This window comes from Somniosus microcephalus, chromosome 5, assembly GCF_052327205.1.
Source record: "Somniosus microcephalus isolate GS21.2 chromosome 5, FLI_Smic_1.0, whole genome shotgun sequence".
In the NCBI taxonomy this organism is placed as follows: domain Eukaryota; kingdom Metazoa; phylum Chordata; class Chondrichthyes; order Squaliformes; family Somniosidae; genus Somniosus; species Somniosus microcephalus.
In genome coordinates this window covers 197,194,808-197,213,097 of record NC_140991.1, presented here as the reverse complement: position 1 = coordinate 197,213,097, position 18,290 = coordinate 197,194,808, and the positions used below count along the sequence as shown (strand labels likewise).

The window sequence follows — 18,290 nt, the reverse complement described above, 5'->3', positions numbered from 1 at the left end:
ATACTGCAGATGAAGTCACTGGAAGTGAAAATTGGACGGTTTCTATAACCGGCAACTGATTCGCAACACCAATTTTACATCTGGACGGTAGGTTGAAAATCCAGCCCATGGTCTCTGCTTCACTCACTAATCGCAATAAGTGGCAGATAACTAACATTCTATTCTCACCTAATTTATTCAGACAGGGCAAACGACCATTTTGAGAGATATGCAGTTTTTTTTAGTTCAGCTCACTAGTAGTGCATGGCACTAAACCCATTTTCAGATGGTGAAAAGGATCGATTTCCATTGGATCTATCAAAAAATGGCTCCCAGTGGGAAGCGTAAAGTTTGAAAATGATCCTTTATATGTATTAATATATATGTGAACAATTAATTTCATCTGAAATGCAAGTTAATATTTAAAGTCTTGGCACTATATATATATGATGAGAATTACTACTTAATCTGGGGAAAGAGCTTCAGAAGACTGCGCCACCATTACTCCTCTTAATTTTTCTGTTCTTAATCACAGTAAGACAACGAGCGTGTGACTGCTAATAGGTGGTTATTCTTTTCCAGCTGAGAAGCCCACACACCAAGAAGTTCTGAAATCCTTCGAGCAAGGGACAGTTAGGTGAATCTTGGGAGCTCCTGGGTGAACTTAACTGTCTCGATGATAAAGTCAGTGACAGGGCTACTGAACTCACCCCATATATCAATGTCTGAGATCACACAGTGTTCTCAGCTGGTTTTGACAAGATAGGGAGGTGCAAAATCCTAAGGTCAATGATAGACAATATTGTGCTGACACAGAATGAATCTTTTTAATGAATGTGTACCTACCAAGATGTCCAGGCAGGCAGCTTTGAGCAGAGTGATCTGATCTGCAATGGTCAAGCTCGTGAAGCCAGGCAGTCGTTTAGCAAATTCCACTATTTTGATAATGCACTTTGTGGCAAGTTCACTGAATTTGTCCCACAAACCCAGGTCAAGCCGTACCCGGTGGTCAGCACTGGAATTCTGTAATCAACAAGATCATTGAATGTATAATCACTATCAATGAAAAATGCAGTTACAAAGCATGTGACAAGTATAGTACAGTGGAGCTCACTCAATGATACAATCCCCATGAAGACCAGCATTTTAAGCTACTGCAAATCAGTTATTTTATAAGTTGCATCACTCATGTCATACAATCCCATTAAGATTTAATTTTTCTTTGCCCATTTTGATTTACTTTTAATCGAGCTCCAGTGTATTATCTTTAATAAAATATATATATTTTTTAAAGCAGATACTCCAGGCTGCTATATCAGATTTTTTAATAAAACACTACTGGTAAGTAATTAGCAAAGTTCCCCATGAGTTTAATTCCATGGAGGTAATTTTGCAGGTGTGCACTGATGGCAAGGAGCCTAGACTGCAGGCTGCGCATAGCGAAAGATCTGTGAGCGCGCTGCCTTGGGTTGTCATTATTCACCACTGGCAAGTGTGATTTCCTGCTGTGAGCTATCCCTGTGAAATTTAACACTAATAAATGTAAGCTATCACTCACTGGATGAAAAAATGTGGGACGCAAGTTTACAGTGAATGGAACTGAATTAGCACCGAGAGACTTAGAATAGGCCCTTAGAGTAACAATAGATACATCACTTTCACTGCCTATCAGAAAATTGCAAGCTCGCTTCCCACAATTTTCAGTCCATTTTCCAACATGTGCGCCAGATGGGCAAAGCTCCAAGCTTGAAGTATGCATTTGGAAAGTCAGTCCTGAGGGATAAAGCAATTAAAAAAAGCTAATAGAATGCTAGGATATTTAGGCACAAGTCAGTTTCCCAAGTGTCAGGTCTGTCATCCCTGAACAGAACCAACACCAAGTGGCGGGTCAGCCAATTTAGATACTTAAAAGCTTGTTAAAAGGTAGTTAAGCACCATTTTCCCATGTACTGCTGAGTTGTACTAAGGTTTCACACTGGTCAGTCCACACTTACAATACTATATTCAGTTTTGGTTACTGTACAATGAGCAAAGCTGTGTATGCATTAGAAAAGAGCGTCATGAGTAATCCCAAGCACAATGGGAATGAGCTATGAGGAAAAACTAGAGAATCTTAGGCCGGAATTTAACCGGCACTCAGAGTACAGGTCTGGAGGCGGGTCTGTTTTCAAAATCACAAAGATTGACAGCGGGTCGGTATCCTGCCATAAACCCGCTTCCTTGTCAGTTTCCCAAGTGTCAGGTCTGTCATCCCTGAACAGGACCAACACCAAGTGGCGGGTCAGCCAATTTAGATACTTAAAAGCTTGTTAAAAAGTAGTTAAGCACCATTTTCCCATGTACTTATCATTTTACCAGGTTTTTAACAAGGTTCCCAGAGAGCGGGTATCATGTCAGGTAAGTATGTTGTGTTCTCAATGACTCTCCATTGCTGTGAATAGGTGATAGTGCAAAAGTGGTATAAAAGCTACCATTTCACAGCTGTTCACTTTCCAATGTTAGAAGCTGGAGCCTTCAGGATTTGGAATACACTTTTCAGCTTTATGCAGTTTGGAAGTGTTTGGAGTAAACTCTCTATCCACCTCCTTGGAGCAAGCTCTAACACCATTGACAGATCGCTTCTGTCAACTTCAGCTGCCATCTATTCCAGCAGCATCAGTACTCTTGAAAAAAATCTCACCTTGGTCTTCAGAATCTCACCACGATCAGCCCCAACACCAACATCACCAGGCACACCAGCATCACCAACATCCACACCAACCTGCTCCGTAATCACCTGATGCTGCACAGGACATGGGGCATCAGCACCCAACCAGGGATGGCCTCACCATGGCCAGATTTACTTCACATGTCGCTGTACACTCTGGCTGCCACGTGAGGTGCCAGGTTGGCACCACCCCACACCAGCGCCATAAAGCATCCCTGCAATGCCCAAGCCATTTCTTTCACACTCATCACCATTGTGGATGGTAACGTTATGTCTCACCATTCACTGCAACTCACTAAGCCACTTCCAAAGGTGCACACAAATCTGTCCAAAAAGGCAAAGTGTGGAAAATAAAGATTTCAATGTTTGGCAACACATCAACAGAAACGTTACATGAACATTGGCGAAAACACCCAAGTGCCTACCCTTGTGTGCTGTTAGTGGTATGATTGCACTAGGATGAGGGTGAGTGTGAGGGGTGGCTAGTGAGATGGGGAAGTGATGATGTAGATAGAGAGGGATGGGTGGAGGTGTAAGTTAAGTTGGTGTGAGTAAGGATGTGCAGAAGTAGGGTAGGGAAGGCAGAGTGATGAGGATGTGATGAGTGGCACAGCAGGTTGAGTGTGGCTTTGTAGTAACGCTTCGTGATCTACTGAGATCATTGAAAGGTTTGCGCCACTGCAGCCTGGTCCTCCTAATGACATCCCTGCTTGTGCCCTCCTGTGCAACCAAGCAGTGTTGGTCTCCTGGGGAGGCCTCTTCTGCCCATTGGAAGGGATGAGAACCTCCCTGTATTCTGTGACTCCCTCCATAAACATATGGAGGGGTCATGGGAGAGCCTGGGTGTAGCAGTGCAGCTTTGTGCAGTGCTTGTCAGTGATTGCAGCACCTCAATGCTGTTGAACACTGACAGCACAACTGTCAAAATGAATGTGCACATGGTCCCTTTAAGGAAATCGGCTGATGATGTGTCATCAAAGGATGCCATCAGACTCGCTTCCTTTTAATTGGCCGGGAACCTCAAAGGGCGGGCTTAACAAGCCCAATCTATGTAAAATCACTTCAACAGAGTGCGATGGAACCGGGAGCAGGTTTGCCGTCTGCCACCTACCTCGGCCGCACTTAGCCTGCCTCGGTAGGCAAAATCGCAGCCACAGGGGGTGAATTTCCATGGGGGCTCCACTGCAAAAACCCCAGAGAAACAAAGTTATGGCGGAAGTGCAGGAGAACGCCACAGAAATTAAGCTTTCCAGACTAGAAAGAAAGTGGTTAAGAGGGGCCTCAAGTTATTATTTCAAATTACACCCAAACAGTAGGATCAGAGGACATAAATGAAACTGATAAAGTTAATTTAGAACAGGTACCAGAAAATATGTTCTTTACTCAATAACTGATAATTTTTTGAAATAATCTACCAAGGTATTACAGGCAAAGCATTTATTCAGTCAAACTAAAAGATGGGGCAGTTAATGGACTAGAAAAATCAGCTTTGTGGGACAAATGGCCTTTATTGAACACTGACATTACGTAATTACTTCCTGCTGATCACTCTATGAAGATGCCTTAATTTTAGTTGACATTTTTAAGGTGAGGTCTTCCTGTGCTATGCTGAGAAGGCAAATGGACAGCTGGTCTGCTCTAGACCATGGGTAACTCTCCTAGCAATTTGCCCTACCTCCATAAAGGAAGTCACCTGGCTTCTGCTCAGCTGCTTCTCACAGTAATGTGGCTGAGAGTGGGATGTTAATGGTTCGGGACCTTGTAGTTGCAACCCATGACCCACTGCTCTATCACTGAATATATTGTTGCTCCAGGATACCACAGACCCCGCTGTCTAGTTTTATTTCAGTTTTATAACAACAAGGAGTTGCTAAGTGACACATATTCTGTACCATGAGAGTCACTATTATATATTTTGTACAATTAAAATAAAATAGTTTGGAGAATTGGAAGGCAAGGTGAGTTAAACATTGGGACAGTGGGTGACCCATAAGCTTCTGACTCAGAGGTGGGAATGGATCATAGAATCATAGGGGGTGATTTTGCCGTTGGAGGCGGGACTGCTGCTTGTCTGGTCGTTGTCCCGCCTCCATCGGCTTGTGGCCAACCCACGCTATTTTCCCTTGATTGACCTTGTTAAGCCCACCCAGTGGGCTTAGCAGGCCAATTAAGGGGAAGCCAGTTACAGAGAGCGTCAGTATATGATGTTTCATCTGTCAAAATTTTTTGACAGATGAACTGTCATCGTTTGACAGCTCTGTGAAGCTGTCAAACACTGACATTCTATGTTGTCTGATGAGTCCTTGTATTCAAGACTCATCAAACCTCTTTCTTTAGCAGAAATTAGATGGTTGTTGCATCGGAAAATGCAGCAGCCATCTGCCATCTCTGCCGGTGAGGTGCAAGACTCTCCGTATCCCCAACTGTTGAAGCCTGCAGGAAGAAACAAAGGTAAGTAAATATTTTCTATCACTTTTCACTCACCTCACATACTTACCTCTCCACACTTGCACCCATCACTTACCTTCACAGCGCACTTTTGCACCCCTCCGACCCCCGCAGACCCACTGCTCGCCTCGCTGACCCTGGCGGGGTTTCCCGACATCGGGAAGCCCGTGCCTCTCCTGGAAAAATGGGGATAATCCTCTTAACTGCCTGATAACTACCTGTTAACAGGCAGCCTAAGTAGCTATAATCCCCTTCCCGCCTCCAAGAGACGGGACTTGGCGCGGATCGGCTACCCGCCTCCTGGGAAGATGGCATGGAGGTGGGATGGGCACCTGCCCCCAGATTCTACCATTTTCCCAGCAGTCCCGCCTCCCCAGGGCTGGCAAGATCACGCCCATAGAGTCTATGGGCTGGATTTCACCAGCCCTGAGGAGGCGGGTTTGGAGGCGGGATTGTTGGCAAAATGGGAAAAATTGGGAGTGGGTCCCAACCCCGCTCCCAACCCGCCTCCGAACCATCTTCCCGGGAGGCAGGTCCCCGACTCGCACAGGGACCCATCTCCTCGAGGCGGGAACGGGATTAGAGCCAATTAACTTCCTGTTAACAGGTAGTTAACAGGCAGTTTTGAGGCTTTTGCCCATTTTACCCCTGCAAAGTGGGCGTCCTGACGGCTGCGAACCTAGCCAGGGTCAGTGAGGCGAGCAGTGGGTCTGCGGGGATGAGAGGGGTCGAAATGTCTGCTGTAGAGTTGAGTGATGGGTGCAAGTGTGGACAGGTAAGTGTGAAAGGTGAGTGTAAAGTGTTGGAAAAAGTTTCCTTACATTTGTTTCTTCCTGCAGGCTTCAACCCTTGGGGATCCGGAGGTGCCTCATCTCAACGGCAGAGATGACAGAATGGCTGTTGCATTCTCAGATACAGCAGCCATCTGCTTTCTGCTGAGGAGAGGTGTCTTGGTGAGCCTTCTGTGCAAGGGCTCACCTTAGAATAGAGATTGTCAATGTTTGACAGCTTCTCATACGCTGACGTCCTCTGTCATCGGCTTTCCCTTAATTGGCCGAGCGCGGGCTTAACAAGGTCAATCAAGGGAAAATAGTGTGGGTTGGTCAGACGTCGCTGGGGGCGGGACTGAAACCTGGAAACCAGAAGTCCCGCCTCCAGCACGTCCCCATTGACAAAATCCAGCCCACAGAATGGTTACAGCACAGAAGGAGGCCATTTGGCCCATCGAGCCTGTGCCGGCTCTCTGCAAGAGCACTTCAGCTAGTCCCACTCCCCAGACCTTCCCCATAGCCCTGCAGCTTCTTTTCCTTCAGGTACTTATCCAACTCCCTTTTGAAAGCCGTGATCGAGTCCGCCTCCACCACCCTTTCAGGCATTGCATTCCAGATCCTAACCACGCGTGTAAAAAAGTTTTTCCTCATGTCGCCTTTGATTCTTTTGCCAATCACCTTTAATCTGTGCCCTCTGGTTCTTGACACTTCCACCAATGGGAACAGTATCTCTCTATCTAGACCCCTCATGATTTTGAATACCTCTATCAAATCTCCTCTCAACCTTCTCTGCTCTAAGGAGAACAACCCCAGCTTCTCTAGTCTATCCACCTAACTGAAGTCCCTCATCCCTGGAGTCATTCTCGTAAATCATTTCTGCACCCTCTCTAAGGCCCTCGCATCCTTCCTAAAGTGTGGCATCCAGAATTGGACACAATACTCCAGTTGAGGCCGAACCAGTGTTTTATACAGGTTCATCATAACTTCCTTGCTTTTGTACTCTATGCCTCTATTTATGAAGCCCAGTATCCCGTATGCTTTTTAAACTGCTTTCTCAACCTGCCCTGCCACCTTCAATGATTTGTGCACATATACCCCCAGGTCTCTGTTCATGCATCCACTTTAGAATTGTACCCTTTAGTTTATATTGCCTCTCCTCGATCTTCCAACCAAAATGTATCACTTCACACTTCTCTGCGTTAAATTTCATCTGCCATTTGTCTGCCCATTTCACCAGCCTGTCTATGTCTTCTTGAAGTCTATTGCTATCCTCCTCACTGTTCACTATACTTCCAAGTTTTGTTTCATATGCAAATTTTGAAATTGTGCCCTGCACTCCCAAGTCCAAGTCATTAATATATATCAAGAAAAGCAGTGGTCCTAGTACCGACCCCTGGGGAACACCACTGTGTACCTTCCTCCAGTCCGAAAATCAACCATTCACCACTAATCTCTGTTTCCTGTCACTTAGCCAATTCCGTATCCATGATGCCACTGTCCCATTTATTCCATGGGCTTCAACTTTGCTGGCAAGCCTATTATGTGGTACTTTATCAAAGGCCTTGTGGAAATCCATATACACCATATCAACCGCATTATCCTCATCAACTCTCTCTGTTACCTCATCAAAAAACTCAATCAAGTTAGTTAAACATGATTTGCCTTTAACAACTCCGTGCTGGCTTTCCTTAATTAATCCACACTTGTCCAAGTGACTGTTAACTTTGTCCCTGATTATCGCTTCTAAAAGCTTCCCCACTACCGAAGTTAAACTGACTGGCCTGTAGTTGCTGGGTTTATCCTTACACCCTTTTTTGAACAAGGGTGTAACATTTGCAATGGAGCCAAAGGTCACTCCCAATCCCTCAATGAATTGATCATAATTCTCTCTATGCAAGTAAGCAGTGCCATAGGGGTCAAGTACCACATTTTACTCATGTCCACTTTATCCTCTAAAATTAGCAAAGAATTTTGACTCCATAATATTTTGAAATCTCAAAGCATCAGTCATGCTATTTACTGCAGAAACTTTGCCAGCACAAGTGCATTTTCAACAGTGAGTTCACCCAAGTGCAGGGTTTCTTCTAGACCCACAGTGATTGTCAACTCCCTGTAATAGCAATGCCAGAGACCAGTAGTCCTTGTACTACAGAAAGATAGGGGCCTAGAAATTCAGTCTGGCCACTTTTGGGGCGTTAAAGTCGGGCGGTCGCTAAAGTTAGCGCCCGCCGGAAAGTATAGGCCACTTCGTCGAAATTCAGTAGATTTGGCCAAGAGTTTGGGCGAGCGCTGAAACTGGCGTTGCACTGCTATCTTCAGGCGCTAAGCCGGCGATGCGGACTGATAACGCCGAGGCCGGGCGCAGCGCAGGTGCGGTCATGTTTTGATTGACAGCAGACACCCTGACGCCGGCCAGCTCTTAAAGGGGGAAGGGTCGACTTTGACTGCTGCCACGCCCTGCATAGTGGAGCCCTGCAGCTAGGCCTCAACACTGCTGGTGGACCCAAATAGCGCCTGAAGCCATGGAGAAGGCCCGTGAACGAGCGCAGCGCTTCTCAGAACATGCTTTGAGGGTGCTGGTTAATGGTGTGGAAAAGAAAAGAGAGATCTTGTGCCCGGACAGTGGCAAGAAGGCTCCCAGGAGGCAGTACAGGAGAGCCTGGAAGAAAATCGCCCACAGGGTGTCATCCACCAGCGATGTCCCCAGGAGTGCGGACCAATGCCGCAAGAAGTACAACGACCTCACTCGGATGGTGAAGGTGAGTACCCTTTCCAGTGTCCTCCTCATCCTTGCATGTGCACCTCACATTATGGGCAAAGGGACCTCAAAGGCCTAATGGGCAGCCCTCCTCCCGCAGCTATGGCACTGGCATGATCATCAATAGCACTTTCTGCACTTAACACACTGGCCAAGCTATTCGACCATGGGAGGCAGTGCACACAGCAACAGGGCACCACACTGGCCAAGCTATTCGACCATGGGAGGCAGTGCACACAGCAACAGGGCACCACACTGTACTTAGAGGCCGTCCTTTCTCTTGCAGGCCAAGCTGGCGCGGAATTTGAGGAGCCAGTCTGCCACCGGGGGAGGCCGTCCACAGTACCAGGCACTCAGTGAGCTGGAGGAGAGCGTGGCTCGACTCATGCGTGGCCGGGTGACTGGCCCTGTTGCCATTGGAGATGCGGACCCTGTACTGGGACCCACTGGTAAGGACATGACCGGTTGGACCTCTCTCGTTGCCCTTGCGCTTCAGATCTACATCCTTTCCCACTGTCCGACCAATGCGCATAATGCCACCACTCATGCCTCCCTCGTTGACGCCCTGTCCTCACTCTAAAGCTACTCTTGTGCCTTCCTGCTTTCAGCTGGTGAGGAGGAGGTGGTCCCTGAAGCTCAGAGTGCCAGGCCCTTGGAGGAGGAGGACGACGAGGACCAGGAGGAAGGCGGCACCGGGGGAACCCTCATCCGCGCCAGGGGATGGCAATGGAGGGGAGACGTCTGGCCTGGAGGAGAGGCAGGGGGAAGTGTTGCAGGGGGGTGTAGCTCCTGGGCCCAGTGGGGTCGAGGCACGCGGGAAGGGTCGGGCAGCACGGCGGCCTTCTCCCCAGAGGGGGGAAGTGTTGCAGGGGAGGGCAGTTCCTGGGCCCAGTGGGGTCGAGGCACGCGGGAAGGGTCGGGCAGCTCGGCGGCCTTCTCACCAGAGGGAGAGTCCGCCCTCCAGTCCGGAGACGGTCCTCGCCCAGGAGGTGCGCCTCCTTGATGAGATGTCCGCGGCATCGGAGCGGCGCCACAAGGAGTTCATGGGGGTTGTGGGGCAGTTGCCTCAGGCCATTGAGTCCCTGGCTCATAGTGTGGTCGCTTTCGGGGAATCACAGGCCAGGGGGTCGAGCAACTCGCGGCAGCACACGACAGGGGTGTCCAGCAAATCGCGACAGCGCAGGACAGGGGTGTCCAGCAACTCGCGGGAGCGCAGGACAGGGGTGTCCTGCAACTCGCGGCAGCGCAGGACGCGAGTCGCGAGTCCATGAGTGGTGCCGTCCAGACACTGGCAGATCTGATGCGGGCACATACCAGGGCAGTTCGGGCACTCACTTCTGCCACACTCGCTGTGGCGCGGAAGCATCGCCAGGGCACCTGCCGCCCTGCTGCAGCATAGCGGTCTGGCCTCCACCAGATTGCTGCACTTGCTGCACTGCCAGCCCGGCCGAGTGCCAGTGTCTCTGGCGAACAGCGCGCGCCTGCATCAGCCAGCTTGCCCCCATTGGTGCAGCCGACACTGCCACTCCCCCAGCCAAGGTGCGACGAGCTGCTGCTGAGACTGATGCTGGCCAGCCACAGCTGCAGCAGTCAGCAGCCAGCCCCTCCCGGGCCGGGCCTCGCCTAGGCCGACCCCCAAGGGCATCTGCCGTCACGCATTGTGGCCCTCATGAGCCTTCCCCCAGCCTTGCCACACCCACAGGGCCCAGGTTGAGGCGGAGCAGCAGGTCGGGCAGGGGCCGGAGAAGCCTGCATAAGGACTCGCCCTCTCGGCACACCCAGTAGAGTGTGGTGATAGCGTTTTTTTTATATGGGGGTGTTTGTGTTCTGGGGGGGGGCTTATTTTGGTAAGGCCGAAGATGAAGGCATTTTTTGTTTTTATGGGGGTGTTTGTGTTGTGGAAGGGGGGGCTTATTTTTGTAAGGCCGATGATGAAGGCCAATTGGATGGGCAAGTTTTGTTATTCCTCCCCAGGTTGTGGGAGTGACAGATGTTTTTGACTGTTTTTTGGGGGTCTCGTCTGTTTTTCTGCTTCATGTGGGAAGGGCCCTGAGTTTGTAAAATAAAGCTTTTTATTTATTCAGCATGTCCAGGTGTCATGTTTCAAGTGGTTGTTGCGTTAACCGGCTGAGGGCTTGCGGAGCGGCTGCATTCAGGTGCGTTCATTGCCACAGGCCATTCCCTGACAGGGGGCCTAGAAGTGTCGTTCAATAAGCCGCCGGCGGACGGCCCTTGGACCTTGTGGCTCCCTCCTGGGCTGGTACTCCTCCTCCTCCTCCTCATGGTCCTCCTGCTCGTCCTCCTGAGGTGGTGGTGCAACGTCAGGTGGCAGTGCCTGAGTCCTGCGGATAGCCAGGTTGTGCAGCATGCAACACACGACGACGAACTGGGAGACTCTATCCGGCGAATACTGTAGAGATCCGCCGGAATGATCCAGGCAGTGGAACCGTTGCTTGAGGACGCCAATCGTTTGCTCTATGATGTTCCTTGTGGCTTGATGGCTTTCGTTGTATGCCTCCTCCGCTGGGGTCCTGGGCGCGCGGAGCGGGGTCATGAGCCATGTACACAAAGGGTAGCTCTTGTCCCCAATAAGCCATCCCCTTGGTGGAGGCTGTGCCTCGAACATGTCAGCCACAGTAGTCTGGCGCAGGATAAATGCATCGTGGCTGCTTCCTGGAAAGCGGGCATTGACAGCTAGGATGCGCTGCCTGTGGTCACACACCAGCTGTACATTGAGGGAATGGTAGCCCTTCCGGTTGCGGTAATCCTCGGCATTGTCGATAGGTGCCCGCATAGCCACATGCGTGCAGTCAATGGCGCCCTGCACCATGGGGAAGTCCGCGATCCTGCCAAATCCGACTGCACGCTGCTCCTGCCTCTCTAGGGTCATGGGGAAGGAGATGAATTGGTGTCTCCTCGCGAAAAGTGCATCGGTGACCTGCCGGATGCAGCGATGCGCGGCGAACTGGGAGATGTTCGCTATGCCCCCAGCAGCGGCTTGGAAGGAGCCGCTTGCATAAAAGTTCAGAGCCACCGTGACCTTCACTTCCACCGAGAGAGACGTCCTGCACATCAGCTGTGGACGCAGATCTCTGTGAAGCAGCTGGCAGATCTCTGCAACCACCTCCCTTCTGAAGCGCAGCCTCTTAACACAATGCGCCGCAGTCATGGTGAGATAGGACACCTGCTGCCGGTATTGCCTGAGTGGGTAAGGCCTACGTTGCCGACGCCTGATGGCCCCTCTGCGTCTAGGCATGGCTGGCCCTCTCACACAGCGTCTGCGAGCCCTTCGCACATAATGCTGCAACTGAGGGTTGGAACCCCATACAGCCCCCATAATAAACTTGCAAACAGTGAAATCACAATGATTCAAATGTCAAAGCTCTGGCCAGAAGCCAAAAATACCTCTCCTATGTTGTCCCAAATCAGTAAGCTCTGTTCCTTGGTCTCTGTTCAGAAATCCAAAGCAGTAAAGTCATTGCAGCAAAATGGCTGGGCTTTATAGGTCAGTGTAAGTGCCCTTTAATTAGCGCTCCCGGAGGCCCACAGGGCCTCTGTTGCGTTCCACTTCACAGTTCTTAACAGCGCCACGCCCACATTGGGCGGGCGCCACTGAATTTCCGGTTTGGGGCGCACAAACAGCGTTGCACGACGAAATGACGTCATAAGCTGCGCGCGCAGCTGAGCGGGCGCAAACACTTTGCGCCGGCGCTAAATGTCTACTGAATTTGGGCGTAGGCGCAGATTGGCTTGAGCCCGGGCGCTAAGTGCCTAGCGCTGGAAATATACCCCTCTTATGGCGTTAACGGCTGGCGAACGCAACTGAATTTCTAGGCCAGGGTAGGGTGTGTGCTACTCCTTGTAGCTATGTGACTTCCTTCTCCTATTCAAAAAAAGGCACAGTTTGCTCTAAAACAGTTGGGGCTAACACAGGTAGACTGCAAGTCCAAAGCTTCTGCACTGTAGTTGCTCTGGTGATGGTGTCAGCATAATTTCTGGAGAAAACCGCTCTACCTTTGTGTTACCTTTTATTTTTCAATTACAGTAATTTGCAGAAAATCAGAAAGTACAATGCAACCTAACAGCATAACCACAATCTGGATTGCAATGACTGCATTTGAATCATTTAAAATTACTTCACGGGAGGAGAAAATGTAACCTTGTGGCGTACCGATCACAGAAAGGACACAATCCGCTTTTCGGTCCGTAGACTATAAATCAGGCGTCATGCCTTTAAGAAGGATCACACCTTTAAGAAACTCGATCTGCAACATAGTTAAGCCCAGAGCGGGGGAGGAGCAGTCGAAGCTGTGGACTGATGAAAAGCAGTCAGACTTGGTGTAGTCTCCGACGCCATTTTGAGTTCAACATGTAGCCTCAACAATTAAACCTTTTCTGTTGAACCTCTCCGAGTTCAGTATTTTTTGCTAGGAGTACGTAGACTCCTACATTGGTGACCCCGACGCTCAGGACGACTCCTAAGCGTAACCATGGCTGACACAAACACAGTTTCTCTGAAGCTGCCGGAGTTCTGGGAGAACCTAGCCACCGCCTGGTTCCTTCAAGCCGAATCGCAATTCCGACTCCACGGCATCACCGCCGACGCAACGATGTACGACTACCTCCTCACCTCCCTGGGCAGCTCCACAATCACGAAAGTCTGGACAACACTACAAGACCCTCCGGAGGAAGGCAAGTACGCACATCTCAAGGCCGCGCTCCTTAAAAAATTCACAGCCTCCCAATCTTTGCGCAACTGCCACCTCCTCGACCTCCCGGGCCTCGGTGACTCCACGCCGTCAGACTTGCTCTCACACATGCTTGCTCGGACCGACGAGAAACCGCCCGGCTCCCTCTTCCGCACGCTCTTTATCCGCCAACCACCTCCCAGCATCCGCCTGGTGATTGTGGCGTCCAGCCTCACGGACCTCGAGGTCCTGGCCGACGAAGCCGATAAGCTCCTGTCCGCCAGCTCCAACCACGCCGTCACCCCCGACCTGGCCTCCGCAGCGTCGGCGCGCGCTCCACCCTCTATCGCGAGGCCACACAGCTCGGCCACGAGGCCCCCCAGGCCCCCACGTCCCCCAAGCCCTCCGACCCAGGGCTACTGCTACTTCCATACCCGGTTCAGCACACGGGCACGCCGCTGCAGCCATCCCTGCACGTTTCCAACCGCCCCCACACTGGCCTACACGATGGCCGTGGGGCAAGCAGGCGCGCTGCTGTATGTTACGGACAGCGCCTCTGGACGCCGTTTCCTATGCGACACGGGCGCGCAGCGGAGCATCATCCCCGCGTCCGCCCTCGAGATCCAGCGAGGCGGCCACGGCCCTGCGCTGGCTGCCGCCAACGGCACCGACATCCGGACGTACGGCACCCGCACCGTCACCATCGACCTCGCAGGCCGCCGCTACCACTGGGAGTTTATCACCGCCAAGGTGCTCTTCCCGCTCCTCAGTGCGGATTTCCTGTGCGCCCACAGCCTGTTGGTCGACATGCCTCGGAGCCGCCTCGTGGACATGAACACCATGTCACCTATCCCTGGCGCCATGGCCCCCCCCCAACCCGCCGAAATGGCGTGGCAGTGCCGCGCCCGCTCAACGGACGACTACTCAGCACTCCTGGCTGAGTTCCCAGCCCTCACCAACCCGACCTTCTCCGCGAAAGTTGCTAAGCACGGGGTAGAACACTTCATCCCCACCACAGGCCCACCGGTGTATGCCCACGCCCGCAGGCTGGACCCGGCCAAGCTGGAGATCGCGCGGGCCGAGTTCGCCACAATGGAACAGCTCGGCATCATCTGCCACTCCAACAGCCCCTGGGCCTCCCCACTCCACATCGTCACCAAACCCGACGGCGGATGGTGCCCCTGCGGGGACTACCGGCGCCTAAACGACGCCACCATGCCGGATCGGTACCCCATACCGCACATTCAAGACTTCTCAGCTAGACTGGCCGGCCGCTCAGTCTTCTCCAAAGTCGACCTGGTGCGCGGTTACCATCAGGTGCCAGTCCACCCAACGGACGTTCACAAGACGGCCATAATCACCCCTTTTGGACTATTCGAGTTCCTCCGAATGCCCTTCGGCCTCAAAAACGCGGCCCAGGCCTTCCAGCGGCTCATGGACTCGGTCCTCCGGGACCTGAAGTTCCTCTTTGTCTACCTGGATGAAATCCTGGTAGCTAGTTCATCCAAGCAGGAACACATCGAACACCTCCGCACTTTGTTCCAGCGGCTCAGTGAGCACAGGCTCATCATCAGCCCAGCCAAGTGCCAATTCGGCCTCAGCAGGATCGAATTCCTCGGCCACCACATCACGCAGGACGGAGCCATTCCCCTGCCCGCCAAGGTGCAAGCCGTCCAGCAGTTCCCCCGGCCTACCACCATCAAAGGCCTCCAGGAGTTCTTGGGGATTTTCAACTTTTCCAACCGCTTCATTCCCGGAGCGGCCTCCCTCATGCGGCCCCTATACGAAGCCCTCCGGGGTAAGAAAGACAGAATGGCGATCGAGTGGTCGGCGGACATGCTGACCGCTTTTGACTTGACCAAAAAGGCGCTCGCCGACGCCACCATGCTCGCTCACCCACAGCCCAACGCCAGGGTGGCCCTCACCACGGAAGCCTCCGACCACGCGGTCGGCGCCGTGTACGAACAGTGGGTCGACGGGGCCTGGCAACCGCTGGCCTTTTTCAGCCGCCAACTGCGCCCCCCGGAGGCCAAATACAGCGCCTTTGACCGCGAGCTCCTCGCACTGTACCTGGCAGTCCGCCATTTTAGATTTCATCTGGAGGGCCGCCCCTTCACCGCATTTGTCGACCACAAACCCCTGACATTCGCGATGGTGAAATCTGCGGACTCGTAGTCAGCCAGGCAACAACGTCAGCTCGCCGCGGTGTCCGAATTCACCACGGACATCCAGCACGTCTCCGGTCGAGACAACGTGGTGGCCGACTGCCTATCCCACCCCGCCGTCCACGGCGCCCACCTGGCAGTGGACTATGCTCAACTGGCAGCGGAGCAACGCACCGACACCGATCTGCTCTCCGCGCCCACAACCCTCCCAGGGCTGCGACTGACCGACATCGCCTGCGGCCCGTCCACCGTCACAGTCAAATGCGACACCTCCTTGGCACAACCCCGCCCCGTAGTCCCGGCGTCCTGGCGAAAACGGGTGTTCGACATCGTCCACGGCCTCTCACACCCCGGCACCCGCACGTCCATTAGACTGGTGGCCAACCGATTTGTCTGGCGTGGCCTGTGCAAAGATGTGCGCGTCTGGTCCAGATCCTGCATAGCTCGCCAGCGTGCCAAAATCCACCAGCACGTCAAAGCCCTACTCGAGGAGTTCACCGTGCCAGAAAGAAGGTTTGACCTCATCCACATCGAACTCGTCGGCCCCCTGCCGCCATTACAGGGTCACACGCAGCTGCTGACAATCGTGAACCGTACCACCCGCTGGCCCGAGGCCATTCCACTGACTTCCACCACCACCGCCGACATTGCGAGGGCGTTCATCGGTACCTGGGTCACTCGGTTCGGCGTCCCCTCCGACATGACGTCGGATAGAGGCCCGCAGTTCACCTCTGATCTGTGGGCCGCCATCGCCCGAAACCTCGGGGTGGCCGTTCACCGCACCACGGCTTACCACCCCCAAGCCAACGGACTGTGCGAGCGATTCCACAGGTCCATGAAGGCGTCCCTCCGCGCCAGCCTCGAAGATGAGGCTTGGATCGACCGCCTCCCGTGGGTGCTACTTGGCCTACGCTCCGCGGTCAAGGAAGACCTGCAAGCCTCGGCGGCGGAACTCGTGTACGGCCAGCTGCTGCGCGTACCCGGAGAGTTCCTGCCCACCGCCACGACCCCCTGGTCGGCTGACCAGCAACGCCGCGCTTTCGCCAACCGAGCACAACAGTTCGCTCCGGTACCCACCGGCCGGCACGGCGAACCAGCAACCCGCGTACCACCTAGCCTGTACATGGCCAAATTTGTTTTCGTGCGCCATGACGCCCACCGAGGACCTCTATGGCCCCCATACGACGGACCCTACAAGGTACTCCAGACGGGGAACAAGTTCTTCCTCCTCGAAGTGGGCGGCAGAACTGACAAGGTGTCGGTCGACCGGCTCAAGCTGGCGCACCTAGAGCCGGACGAACCCGTTCAAGTGGGCCAACCCCCACCGCGGGGCAGACCGCCTAAGAGCCCGACGCATCCGACCGCCCCGCTCCCGACACCAACCGCCAAGAGCCGTTCCGGCCGTGCCATCAAGCCGCCATGCCGGTTCGTACACTCCCTACTAGTGAATTCTGGGGGGAGCTGTGTGGCGTACCGATCACAGAAACGACACAATCGCTTTTCGGTCCGTAGACTATAAATCAGGCGTCATGCCTTTAAGAAGGATCACACCTTTAAGAAACTCGATCTGCAACATAGTTAAGCCCAGAGCGGGGGAGGAGCAGTCGAAGCTGTGGACTGATGATATTATGTCCGTGTATAATTGAGACACGGACTGCAGGAGTTGATTATAACAAGTCTTTACTGAATGGAGACAACCTGGAAACTGAAACTACAGAAGCCTGCTAGGGCCTTTTATACAGGGGTGGTCACTGCCGGTTCTGCAGTCTGAGACCAGTTATTCCCTTAAAGGTACATACACAACAATTCCTCCCCTTTTAAACAGTACATAACATTCATTTAACAACTAAATAATAACTAATTACAATTACAATTACGGTTGCTAGATACATTGGTTGAAGTTAAGCAATTAGAAGTTCAGTCTTTGAGGAGGCTTCCTGATTCTGTCTGGATAATGCCTCTTTGGGATATCAGGTTCTTCTGGCAAGGTTGAGTCGGGATCAATGTCGTAGTTTGGTTCGTCTGCTTCCAATATCACCGATTCTGCGGTAGATGCAATTGGTACTTCGGTTTCATCGCCAGGTGTATCAGATCGTGGTGTGGAGTTGACGTTTTCCAGTGACTCTAGAATCTGGTCAGCATGGCGTCTTACAATGCTCTCTCCAACGTCCACGGTATACATTAGAGGTCCTTGCCGTGTACAGATCGTTCCTGGCTGCCATTTCTCTGTGCGGTAGTCCCGGGCCAAAACTGATTGACCTATCTTAAAACTCCTGGTCGGCCTTTCATTCATATTCTGAAACTGCCTGTTCTCCACATCTCTTCTGACGTTTGGCTTAACCAAATCCAAGCGGCATCGTAGTCTTCGATTGAAGAACATCATGGCTGGAGTTTGGTTGGTAACCGCATGTGTCGCATTCCGGTAGGCAAACAAGAAGTTGTCCACCTTGTGTTGTAGGGGTATATCTTCATTACACATTGCCTTGATAGCCTTCTTGAATGTTTGAACAAACCTCTCGGCCAATCCATTAGTGGCTGGATGATATGGGGCGGATGTGTAATGCTTAACACCATTGTTCTTTAAGAACCTCCGGAACTCTTCAGACACAAACTGTGGTCCATTGTCACAGCAAATCTGTTCAGGCAGCCCATTCCTGGCGAATATGGTTCGTAAGACTGTGATCGTTTTTTCTGTGGTGGTTGAGGACATTTTTATTACCTCTGGCCACTTTGAATGTGCATCCACCGCAATTAAAAACATCGAGTCCATAAAGG

The 18,290-nt window shown here is 52.2% G+C and overlaps 1 protein-coding gene and 1 pseudogene across 4 annotated transcripts in view; one reads left to right on the top strand and one right to left on the bottom strand.

The window, feature by feature from the left end:
• Nucleotides 1-18,290, bottom strand: part of LOC147117508 (retinoic acid receptor beta-like) — a 334,754-nt gene that overhangs the window by 44,947 nt on the left and 271,517 nt on the right. For 3 of the 4 annotated variants that reach the window (XM_085988527.1, XM_085988528.1, XM_085988529.1), the window contains one exon: nt 826-1,002. The exons of the other annotated variant lie outside the window; for it this stretch is intronic. In XM_085988527.1, coding sequence (XP_085844653.1) covers nt 826-1,002 — 177 coding nt within the window. The remainder of the gene's footprint in view (nt 1-825; nt 1,003-18,290) is intronic. 4 annotated transcript variants of the gene reach the window in all.
• Nucleotides 2,370-18,290, top strand: part of LOC147117509 (uncharacterized) — a 54,261-nt pseudogene continuing 38,340 nt past the window's right edge.